At 38.6% G+C, this 12645-nt stretch overlaps 1 protein-coding gene across 9 annotated transcripts in view; it reads left to right on the top strand.

Moving 5' to 3' along the window:
- Positions 1-12306, top strand: part of OSBPL8 (oxysterol binding protein like 8) — a 403742-nt gene extending 391436 nt beyond the window's left edge. For all 9 annotated transcript variants that reach the window (XM_077474149.1, XM_077474151.1, XM_077474150.1 and 6 more), the window contains 3 exons: positions 2251-2356; positions 4812-4917; positions 6485-12306. In XM_077474149.1, the coding sequence (XP_077330275.1) occupies positions 2251-2356; positions 4812-4917; positions 6485-6620 (348 nt within the window). In that variant the 3' untranslated portion in view covers positions 6621-12306. The remainder of the gene's footprint in view (positions 1-2250; positions 2357-4811; positions 4918-6484) is intronic.
- The last annotated feature ends 339 nt before the right edge of the window (positions 12307-12645 follow it).

Below are 12645 nucleotides of genomic sequence, written 5' to 3' on the forward strand. Positions count from 1 at the left end.
GAGCAGTATGAGGCCACGCCTGCTCAGCAGGTTATACAGACTTGTAAACATACTTTTTAATTACATTTCACATCATGCATCATAGTAAACTGTTTTGTTAAAGCAGTATTAAGCCCAAAAGCAAACATATATTGTATTGCAGCTTACCAATTCTTAGATGGTTGCATTAGTTTTCATTTTTAGAAATTCTTTCTTTTTTTTTCATCTGGAGATCTGGCCAGGAAGTCTGTTTTTCAAAAGCTCTCTTGCAGATGTATCAGAAACCATTTACCACTGGCAGGGGTGTTTACAATGATCAATTTCATCTATTTATGTAAAACGTTTATAAAGTGTTAGCTGGAGCTCAGCTTCACTTTGAGTATTTAAATCTGCTGTTACATTACCCCCCCCCCCCCCCAAACTGACACTGTTGCCCGGTCTAGAGGTGCCCCAGTGCTTCTTTATTCAGAGTTGGGGCACGCTAATACAGGAGGTGTGTTACTGGACAAACGTTTAAAGAAATAAAACGAATGCAGCCGCCACATCTAATGATTGGTAAGCTGCAATATATTACATTTTTGGTTTTAGGTTTAATACTGCTTTAATTGTTTTGTGTTAATTTGTTGAATTGTTTCTTACATGGAGATCCTACCACTAACACCTAGGGGTGCACTTTTTAAAAATTGCCAAGCTATTCTTTCTGTTAAATTGCATGTCCATTTGTCCTGTGAAACTGGGAGCAAAATCAAATGTTATCAGGCTTTTATTAAATAATTTATTCCCTGTGACCATTGGCTCCAGCCTGCCATGTTCAGAGGTGTCTCCAGGCTTTGTGAGGCCTTAGGCAAAACCTAGACATGAGGCCCCACACACATCCATAATTGGAAAAATAATTAAAGCGATAAATTAACTGTATAAATTACATATATTAAGAGCATTAAAGTGCTGGTGTCAGTGCTCTCGGTGCTGGTGTCAGTGCTGTCTATCTCGGGGCTGGTGTCAGTGCTGTCTATCTCGGGGCTGGTGTCAGTGCTGTCTATCTCGGGGCTGGTGTCAGTGCTGTCTATCTCGGGGCTGGTGTCAGTGCTGTCTATCTCGGGGCTGGTGTCAGTGCTGTCTATCTCACAGGCAATGTTAACCAGTTGCTGGCCAGAGCTTAACACCACAGTGGCATTGTTATCAGCAGAGGTGGCTCTTCAATTAGGCGGTCCCCCTGTGAGTGTGAGGCCTTAACAGTCAATTGACGTCACAAATGGCTGGCTGACCATGCTGCTGCTAATTGCATGGCAGTGACTTGATTTTTTCAGCTTGAATACAGGAAGCACTGGTACTAGCAGACGCTCCAGCTAAGAATCTTTGCAACAGATTAACAAAAAACAATTTGCTTAAGAAAAATGTATACAGTGAGGCATTATGCCAAACACACTGAAAAGAGATTTTGGGTTTTCAAACATTTAAAAGCATGGCAAGCTAATTATTTGGCTGGTTTAACAGATTTACATCGAAATTTATAGACAGTCAACTCCTATCCTCCTATTGATTAGTGGTTCCAAATTATTAACTACTGCAGTAGGGAACAGACACAAAAGATACACTCCGCATCTTTCCAAATAACTGTTCTATTTTATTATGATGCAATTGAAGGGTTTTTATACACATGATTACGTAGGTATCACATCAAGGGACGTAACATAGGCAAGCTAATTCTAATCGGGACTTGAAAGAATGCAAACATGTACTGAAGACATTATTAGAGCACAGTGAGGGCAGTGTGCAATACATACAAAATAGAATACAAAACTTACAAATTTCCTTTACACAGATCAAGTTATTCACACGATAGCTTTAGAATTTGAAATACAATTGCAAATTGGCCATATTGGATCTAGTTTGCTTTACTGCAAAAAAGAAATGTCTATATAATGTGTATATATTGTATATAGAGATATAGAGAGGCTAAGTTTAGACCAGAGTTCTATTATATTCTTTTGTGCTCTGATGAAGACTAATAACATTTTGGAAAGTAAAGGGTGCATTATAATGATGCTTTGTTTGATTATGGTAATAACATTACAACCACTTAGCTCCTACTTCCGATGTCATTATAATGGGCATAATTCATAAAAACTGAGAAGCAGTTATTGTCAATATCAGCTACATTGTTAGCTTTATGCTTATTTTTTCTGGTTCTTGTGAATCAGCTGTGATTTATACTATTGCACATACATGTTTATACTGCATACATGACATATAGCATTGTTTGTCATGCAGGTGTGCGTTCCAAAGCTTAAACACAAGTCAAGTGGGCAGCAGAAGAAAGGAGAAAGTGGCTGTTCCTCCCCAGAACTAGATAACCAGGATTCCTCAGGGAGTGAAGGTAAGAATTATTGCACTAAATAATTTCCACAACAAAAAATATACAAAGTATCTAATAATATAAATTATTGACATGTTTATATTCCCACAAAACAGAAAACTTTAAAACTTAAAAAAAAAAAAAAAAAAACTATGAATTTTGGTGTATAGTTGTCCATACATGTAAGGTCTTGTGGTGTTTGTGTGGCAGTCAATTCTATAGGCTATGCTGGCTAAATTGCACTGCTGAGCTGTCATGCATCTTGTTTAGTACAGACTACCTAGCCGTTTGTTCTTGTGGCTACTGACTGCTTGTTTATTCTGCCTGCTTTTACAGATGTCAAGGTGCATGTGTTTGCCTGAGTATATAAATCTAATCGTGGAAGATCTGTTTTCCTTACTCGATTCTATACTAGTGTCTGTTCATTGTGCACCACAATGCTATCGCTTTCTTTCTGGTTCAAATAGGGAGCAATAGGTTATGTGTAAGAACTTTCCTGCCTAATTGGTGGCTTCTTACTCTAGCCTGAAGTCTAAAAAGAAATGATAGTTGTAAAGATGATATCTATGGGTAATATTCGGTTCCATAGAGATGTTTTGGAATGAATATTTGCTTCCTATTATTAAATGGTCTAAATAATAATCTAAATACAAAATAAATAATAATCTAATCCAGGGATATGCAATTAGCGGACCTCCAGCTGTTGCAAAACTACAAGTCCCATCATGCCTCTGCCTCTGGGTGTCATGCTTGTGGCTGTCAGAGTCTTGCTATGCCTCATGGGACTTGTAGTTCTGCAACAGCTGGAGGTCCGCTAATTCCATATCCCTGATCTAATCTAATAATCAAAATACATAAACTGAAAGACATTAGGAGGCTGTTAGAGTCTACATCCAGTGACCTTTGTATGTACGTTTTCCCACTTAACATTCAAAAATGTATGTCTGTTTTGAGCACAGGGAGGTACTGTATGAGGTAAGTGCAATCCAGAATTTGGTGACCCTGATGGGTGTAGATAAGACATGGGTAAACAGCACAGCAAAAGTGTGTGCCTTTTGGGCTCAAAAGATAACAAATATGAGGGCATGGCAATAACACATATAAGAGCTTGTAGCAATGTTCTTCCTTTTACTAGAATGATGCCAAAGAGCAAGGTTCTCATTTTACTATATACAAAGGACTTGTCTTGGCCCCTTACATCAGTTTATTAGGCATTTCTATATTACCTGTGGAGAAGCATTCTTGGGTCTCATCAGGGCCGGTGCAAGTATTTTTGTCTACTTAGGTGAAGGTGCATTTTGGTGCCCCCACCCACCAACCATTCTCATGTCCACACAGAATGGTCAGTGTCTGCGGGCATGGCCCACAGAATGGTCAGTGTCTGCGGGCATGGCCCACAGAATGGTCAGTGTCTGCGGGCATGGCCCACAGAATGGTCAGTGTCTGCGGGCATGGCCCACAGAATGGTCAGTGTCTGCGGGCATGGCCCACAGAATGGTCAGTGTCTGCGGGCATGGCCCACAGAATGGTCAGTGGCTGCGGGCATGGCCCACAGAATGGTCAGTGGCTGCGGGCATGGCCCACAGAATGGTCAGGGGATGCGGGCCTGGCCCACAGAATGGTCAGGGGCTGCGGGTTTGGTACAAGGGCAGGGCTGATACAATAACAGCCAGCTAGACTCTGAATCCATCAACCTAGAAGCAGCTTTCTTGCCAAATCTTCATCTGTGCTGGTACCAGAGCCATTTGCAATCCCCCTGGGCCCACTGCTGGCATTGGTCCCCCCCCCTTGTCTCCTCGGGTCTAGGTTCCTCCCAGGGCTCCCTTTATCTCACATGCCCTCCAGTTCAGCAGCCATAGTCTCTGGGTGCTGCTTTACTGGAGGCATTCGTGACCCTCTCTCTACTACCGCCCAGGTTGGGAGGAATGATATTTATTTTTTTATTTTTTTATGGATCCAGCCTCAATGGCGGAAGGGAGAGGGGGTGGTGTCTTCTATCCAAGAGCTATCTGCCCTGCATATGGCAAAGGAGGAGGAGTGCAGGAGGCAGAGCTGGGACTCAAGCGGTTGACATTAACAGCACCCGGCTGGTGCTGTGGTGCACTGCTTGTCAGTGTGATGGGGACGGGTGCGAGCAGGGCTGGCCACCAGTGCTAGAATAAGCAGCTCAATGGGACTGAGCCCCTGGCCTTGGCGCCCCTCTCCCAGATGCCTTGGCTGCCTTATGCTATCGCTGGCCCGGGGTCTCATTTAGAGTGAACTTTCAATCTTACGGTCTATACAGCAGCTGTATGGTTCCATGAACCTTAGGGGCTACAAGAGTGAGCTCTGCATCATAGTCTTCAAATGTTCTATGGGTGTACTATGTACAATACCGCATATAGCGGAACGGTTATATGTAAATTATCATTATTTCTGTTTGCAAAAACTTTAATATTTGGTTTAGTAATGTGTGTGTTCCCTGATCCTTTTCCAGCACATCTACTAACACACAGCAGTCGAAGCAGGAAAAAGGGAGCAGACCATGGAGAACTTCTAAGTGCCATAGACTCTATAAGGAAAACCCAAGAGGAAATCAACCGGTAAGTTGCTTTCTTAAGAATGTTTCTTTCAACATTTGCAGTTTTTTTTTTTTTTTTATTTAACTAACTGTAGTACACTGCTCATCTTTGATTTTTCCAGGATGTAGAAATCATCTAAATGTGTGCTTAATTTTAGTGCAGGCCATCTCAGCCTTTATCAGCTTGTGAAGTACTGAACTAGTCGGAGTCCATTCACATCATTCCAGTCTGTTGGTGTGCATGAACTCAAGTTGTATTTGAATGGGCTGCCAAAGCACCATAACAGTCAGTAAATTGCACCATTCTTTTGTGTCACGAAATGCATCACGAGGCACAGTAGTGCTTTGGCATTCTTTGCAACTCCCTTGTAGAGAGCGGAGATAGTATAACAAATAAATGGCACCGCAAAGCATTAGTGTGAATGGGTTCTTAAGGTGACCCTGAATCCGACCATATGAATATGCACATGCCTGTAAGACATTTTGGGAAATAATGTTATTTTTCTTCAGTCTAATCCAACCCATTTATTCCATGGTTTTTATTATGATTCATGCAGAAATCTATTAAGCATTACACAAAAGGTACTTGGAAGCCACACAGAACACTGCTAAAGGTCAAGTGTCACTCATAATTTTCAGAAGAAGTGTGACCTTTCAGTTTGCACATTGTAGAAACAGATGTTAAAGTAGAAATAAAGGCAAAACATTTTTGGCTAGAGTAAAGGAGGGTTAAAACCCCTGTCATATATTTTTTTTTTTTTTGTGTCCCATTGTCGATATTCTGCACTTCCTGTCCCCTAGCCAAAACAGGAAGTGAGAGGTAATCCCTGGTTGTCTTCAGGGTCACCAGAACTAGGATCCCCATTGGAAGTTTTCCCCTCCATTCTGCTGAAAACCCAAAATATGGGATTTTCTTTTTACTTTCAGTGATAAATGTAAACAGGACAAATAGGGTGAATCTCCCTAAAGCCTCGGACACGCATGAGAATATCAGCAAATGATCGTCTGTTTTTTTGGGGGGGTTTTTGTATGCTAGTCTCATATCGAAAATTAAGTTACAAAAATTCTTGTATGACAGCATACAATTTCAGAAGTGATGTAATGTAAGATATTGTATTCTTTCATATCCAAGCATGTGTGATCTCGGTCTTCTGATTTTTTTTGGATGAATACTGTACTGATTAAATGAAAATTGTATGATCTGGTATCGTAGGAAAAAAATATTTGTGTTTGTCCCTTCAGATAATCACCCATAAGCTGTTGTGATCAGCTCTGTGTACTAACAATCAGATTATCGTACGATTGCTCTGAAAACTGTATTTTTTGTCCGATTTTCTGATCCTGTGTACTAGGCATAACAGGGAAAGATAACAATAAACTGACAGGGGTTCTAATCACTCTCCACTCTATCCAAAAAAAATTTCCTTTAGTTATACTTTAATGTGTTTTCATCTATTATTTTTATCTGCTTAAATTGGCATTTTGCTTCATTAAACTTGCTATTTAAAATGTATAGTCTATTGCATGCATTGCCAAGAATTGTGAAGTGCTCTATGTTATGGTTACATTTCTCTTTCTTTCCTTAATAGGAACATTGTTGCTCTGCGTAGTCGCTTGTCTACAAATGCCTCAAACACAGATAGCAATTTTCTTCAGCAAAGAGACTATTGTATTATCATCTTCCTGATTTTGCTGCAGATTGCCATTAACTATCTGTTCAAGTAAAAAAGAATGTCTCACGTGGAAATATGTGGCATCTGAGACTGTCACTGTTGAATCGAGACCACGCTTACCCTCACTGGCGTTTTCATGAGGTCTACAAGCCACTGTCGTGCTTTTCATCCTGTCATAGAGGTCAAATGATTTGGACTTTGGCAGAAATGTTGTACTCATGTCAGAAACTGTGGTCCTATGAAGACATTGATGCATCATTACCAGTCTTTCCAAGCTGCCAGTAGCTCAAGCGTTGAAAGTGCCAGCACCATCTACCTAGCTGTTGCTATGTATTAAATGTTGCAATATGTTGTGCTTTACACATCATAATGTTCTTTCAAGAGAAAGTAATGCTGTAGTTACAGATGTATATATACTTTTTATATGTATGTAAGTGACTGTATCTTTTTTTTTTTTTTTTTCAGTTTGTAAGGATTCAGATGTTATTCGTAACACACAAATAGGTTGTAATTAACTTTGAACTATGTAAAATAAAGGTCTAGACAGTTCATACATAGGGTAGATAGCAAACTTTGACCAAATATATTCCTTATTATCTATTCACTTGTAGTCATAACGGTAGAGCAAAGCTGGCACCAGAAGAATTCCAAAAAAAATCAGTTTTTATAAAATATCTCTCAGTGTACTATAATTCAACAGTAAGACAGGAGAGGGCTGAAAAAGTTGCTTTGTTCCAATTCTAACAATGCAGTTCTATCATCTGCTGTCCAGACTTTTATAATCCTTTCCCTCTTACTGACTGCCTATTGTAGGACCAAAGCATTTCTACTACTTGTAAAATGAGCATATTGCTAGCTACAGAATATGAGGCACTATGTTCTCAAATTGGTATTTGCTTTATTTATAGCAATTTGCTTATTCCAGATGATGTACTCTGCTTGTGAGATATATGAAGGCTTTAATGGTTTTAAGCATGGACCAGCTTAGTTTTTCATTCAGTATATGTATACTATTTTGTTTACTACAACTTTGTATGTGACAAAAAGGCTTTGTGTATAGGTCAGGATGGCACCAGGTAGTGTTTACTTAGGCTTTGCCATAGATTGAGCAAATTTCTTTCCTGCAACCATGGGTCGATCAACTTGAGTATATTCAGCTTGCCCATACATGGATCAAATTTCGTCCGATTCCTCCTGAACTGGCCGAAGATTTGCATCGTCTATGGCCGGCTTTACTAGACACTCTACAATTAATGAATTTAGGTAGCAGTAACATTTATATGGTATTACTAACTTATTTAGGAGTATCTTGGAGAAGCTCCAGGTCAGGTCCTTCTGTTTTAGATAGACTAGCTAGGTCAATGATCATGTTTCTGAGACTCGAACAAAGAAATCTCCTAGTTGGAGTTCCCTGCTCTGCTGCCTGCAATGGCTAAGATTGGGCTGTATCTGTCTTATACGTAATGTAGAATAAGTTTAAAAAAAGAGAAGTCAATGACCAGATTGATTACCTACGAAGGTGGGAGAGAGCCTATTTGTTCTATTATATGGGTGATCCAACCACCAGCAGCCACCCAAAACTGGTGTATCATGTTTAAATAATAAGTCTATTCCTTTCGAAATGGGCTGCCCGATTTTTTTTTTTTTAGTAGTTACTGGGAAGATTAACCACCTAATGGCTTGTTAAATCTTTTGGAGTATCTACTGGTCAGTTCTCTGCTTACATTCCCAGGTCCTGTGCAATTGATGCTGTCTTCATGAAAAATCTTGAGATTTGAATTCATTGTTTACACATTAAGCAAATGAAGGTGTGAAAACACTTAAGGTTAGTTAGGAATACCCACATCCCAAAGTTGGGGGGGAGCAGAAGCCTGTGGAACTATGAACGCCATGTTTCACCACAGCAGACTCCAAGAGACAAAAAAAGTGACCCAGTTTACCAGGATCCACCTATTCTGAAACTAACACTTTGGGGTGAATTGACCCTTTTAAAGGAGTATTATCCAGGTGATAAGATGTTAAGAGCACCAAGAAACAGAGGTACCTATCCTGGACTTGTCCATTATTTAAAGCTTGCTGCCATTTTTAACTGTATTAAACACTGTAATATAATAAACAGGTCTTTAATAAGATAGAGAATTATGGGTTGACTGCAGAAACAGATAGCAAGCAATCAGTAATTATTCATTATTGGTTCTGGTAAACATATGTTGAAAAGAGACCTTTATTTAATGAGGTAGAGAACAATGGGTAGACCACAGAAACGGATAGCAAGCAATTCGTAGATATTCATTATTGGTCTGCTAAAAATATGTTGAAATTGTTTGCTTTTAGTGGCTGCACCTTTTGCACCATGTTGTTATGGCACAGTGTATTACTATGTTGCGCATCAAGTTTGTTTGCAAGCTATGCGAAAAATGCTTATAGGGAATTAATCCAAATGCAGCTTTAGTTGTTTTTGCCAAATGGAAGTGGAAGAGGAAACCAAGGCACATGAATGCAGCTCCTTCTGCCAAAGCAGACAGAACATTCCTCACATGCAGTATCCTTATGTTACAGTGGTCAATACTGCCACCATGTGGACATTATTTGGAGTGCTGCATGTGTTGCTTGTTTTCTTACCAAATCTCTAGTACTAGCATAACCATGACTGCAAAAGATATAACATACATTTATCCTGGTCATACATAATAAATGGACAATCTATGTATATTACTCCTACCTTTATTTAAAAAAAATAAAAATGTAGGGCAAGCATATCTATAGTTTACTGTTAATAATGAACTGCAGTAAGACCTTCATATTTCAGTAGTATCTTCATAATTCATTTCTCTTTACCATTTCTCGCTTATAATTGGCTAAATATCAGAGCCGTTTTCCATGACCTCACTGCAAAAAAAGGGATGTATCATACTCTTCTGTAGCTGGCAATGAAAACATCAAACGCATCAAATACATTTAAACATGTCTTCACAGTAACTTAGCGATTGAAAATTATTGTTAATCACGTTCTGAATTGTGTGGACAGGAATCTTCTATTCCTGCTTGTACAGAAACACCATGAAATGGTGAAATGTTTAACCTGTTTTAAAATAGAGTGCACTCCTAAATTGTCTTTATAAATGTAAATTGTATATTTGTTACTTGAAACGATCTAGAAAAAAAAAAATAGCAATATTTAAACCTTTTACTTATTAAGGCTGTTTCCACCTCGCTCTGGAGTTCCACAAACGGCATATTTAGATGTTTCTTATATAAGCCATAGAGGAGAAGTCAGAATATTTGTTATATTGCAATGTTGTGTTTTTACGGTCTCAGTTCATATAATAAACATTTGTATTTATAGCCTCTTAAGGCTGCAGGGAATTAAAAAAAAAAAATTATTGCATTTTGTCACTATAGGCAAGGGATAGAATCTAATGTACCAAGTTTATTTGTAGCAGTTACATTAAGTACATGAAACCTAGCTGGGGCTGAACATATTATGCTGTGTGTAGACCCAGGAACTCAGCGGATTACTACTAAACTGCACAGCTTCAGGCACTTTTCAAGTCCAGTTCTAGTCCTGATGATATGTTCTTTTTATATCCTCTAGGGCAGCCTTTCTCAACCTTTTTTTTTTACAACAGAGGAATGCTTAAAATAGTTTTCAGGACTCAGGGAACCCACTAAAAAATATTATATTTGCAGCTTATTGTAGATTAGCATGATCAGTAGTCTGTAGAGAGTTTGAAAGGGTTACAAAAGGCTCCTATTTGTTTTCTTCAAAATAACAAACCTGTCATACTTCCCTATTATGTGCAATGGTTTTGCACAGAGCAGCCCCAATCCACCTATTCTCAGGTCCCCCACTGAGTGCACTCACTATGGGGAGCACTCATGCATGGCCGCTCCTGAGCCCCACTGTGTGTGTCAATAAGACACACAGAACGAGGCTTGGTCCCACCCTCTCCTCACTGGCTGTGATTGACAGAAGCAGTAGCCAATGGCTCCTGCGACTGCGTCTCAGCCAATGAGGAAGAAGAGACCTGAGAGAACAGCTGTTCTTGTGCGCATTGGGTAAGTATTAGGGGGGGCGCTGCATACTGCAGGTTTTTTACGTTCATGCATAAAATGCATGAAGGTAAAAAACCTTCAGCCTTCATAACCACTCTAAATGAAAAAATTAAAACTGGGTGTACTTAAACCTCCACACCACGAATTTAAACGAATAATAATTATGTCCTGAAAAGAAACACCAGAACATTTTTAACGACCCATTCAATTGGTGGTCAGTGTAGATAGAAAACCCTAGAAACCTCTGGAGGAACCAAACCCTGGTTGGAAAGGCTGCTCTAGGGGGTGCTCCCATTGCCTTGTTTTTGGTAGTAAAACTTTGTTTTGTTTTTTTAGGGCTGTGTCAGGTGGGTGATTCTGTTACCAGCATTAGGTATTAAACTTCTGTTACAATTTGTGGAAGTCATTATTTGAAATGCTGTTGAAATGTTAGTGCTACTGAATGAATAGGCAATAGAATCCGCATCTGACATGAGCCTTAGTTCTAGGTTCCAAGTATCTTCAAAGTAGATCCATTTGGTACTGGAAATAGGACATAGTATTGTTTCTACTCTCTGTCCATTTTGCATGTTATGTCCTACACTTGCACTTTTTTGGCTGAGACGGAAAGCCCAACAGTTGTCTGAAGATAGCTATATGTGCCTTTTTGATAAATGAGCGTGTTAAAGAAGTTGGGTTTGTGCCATATACAGATATTTGCAAGAGTCTCTGTGATTATATTCTTCTAAGAGGACTTTCCATATGTCAGATTATGAATTCCTTTCTAATTGCAGATGAGATGTGTATAGCCATTCAGTTTAATCTGCTTCCTTTTGACTGGCTGGCCTGTCACAGAAGTGGCAGAGAAGCAGCAATGGCAGATGGAGCCTTTGAGTTTATATACTGGTTTTATTTACAATGAAAATCATGAAAATTTGTTGTATATCCTTAATAGCCATAGCAACAGGCACCTCGGACACAAGAGTGTGACTTTATTGTGATTAAAATGTTTATATATATATATATATATATATATATATATATATATATAAATTTTAATTTCACAGCTTTTTAATACTGAACCTTAAGTAAACTTAATTCTTGGCTAATTCTAATGGCTACAACACTTGCACTGGGTAGTCCTTCCAACAATATCAGGGTTGGGCCTGGTCTGACTGAAGGTTTATTCACTAATGTTTTCTTCTACTTAATACCTTGTAAACTGGACTTCTGTATTTTTATGCACGCTTGTTATTTTACCATCAATGCTTGTTTTTTTTTTGTACTGTTACATTTTTAAACAACTTATTATAGACTGTTATATAAAACTGAGTAAGACCAGTGTTATGTATTGATTAAAGAGCCAGAACCAATGACAAAAATGAATGTAAGTAAAAAAATAAATAAAAGACAAAACTGTTCATATATAAATGAAGTTTATTGCCGATTTTATAGCTATAGCTTCTGAACAGGAAGACTGTATCTTCGCATAACTACACACACACGTCATTGTTCAGGAGAATTGTTAAGTGTCACCGAGCTAGGATGAAACAGACTAGGGGAATGACAAGTTTTGTCTTTTGTAGCATGTTATATGTTCATTTGTTTTCAACATCTTGCCCAATGGCTTTTTGAAGATTGAAGCACTATCACTGGTCTGTAGTTTTGTATTTCCAATTAGAATAAAAATGTGATCATAAACAGTAAGCCTCATGTGTTTTATATATTATGGTTCCACTCAGGTACTTTACTGTCCATGTGAACATTTACTTTTTGGTTCTTCTAAACATTTTGAAAGTTTACCTAAATATACACAGAAAATGTGCCGTATATATATATACAAGGGTTCTTCAAAAAGTTTCTGCACTTTTTTTATAACTCTATTATATCCATATAAAAGTGCAGAAACTTTTTGAAGACCCCTTGTACATACACATAGGTTCCTTTTTCAGTTAATATGCCTTTGCCATATTATTTCCCTGAAAGACATATTTCCTAAGGGGAAGTGGCTTAGCCATAATATTGCCGTAATGTGCAGTATT

The sequence above is a fragment of the Lithobates pipiens genome, unplaced genomic scaffold (assembly GCF_037356315.1).
Source record: "Lithobates pipiens isolate NorthernLeopardFrog02 unplaced genomic scaffold, aLitPip1_a1.2 Scaffold_8, whole genome shotgun sequence".
NCBI lineage: Eukaryota > Metazoa > Chordata > Amphibia > Anura > Ranidae > Lithobates > Lithobates pipiens.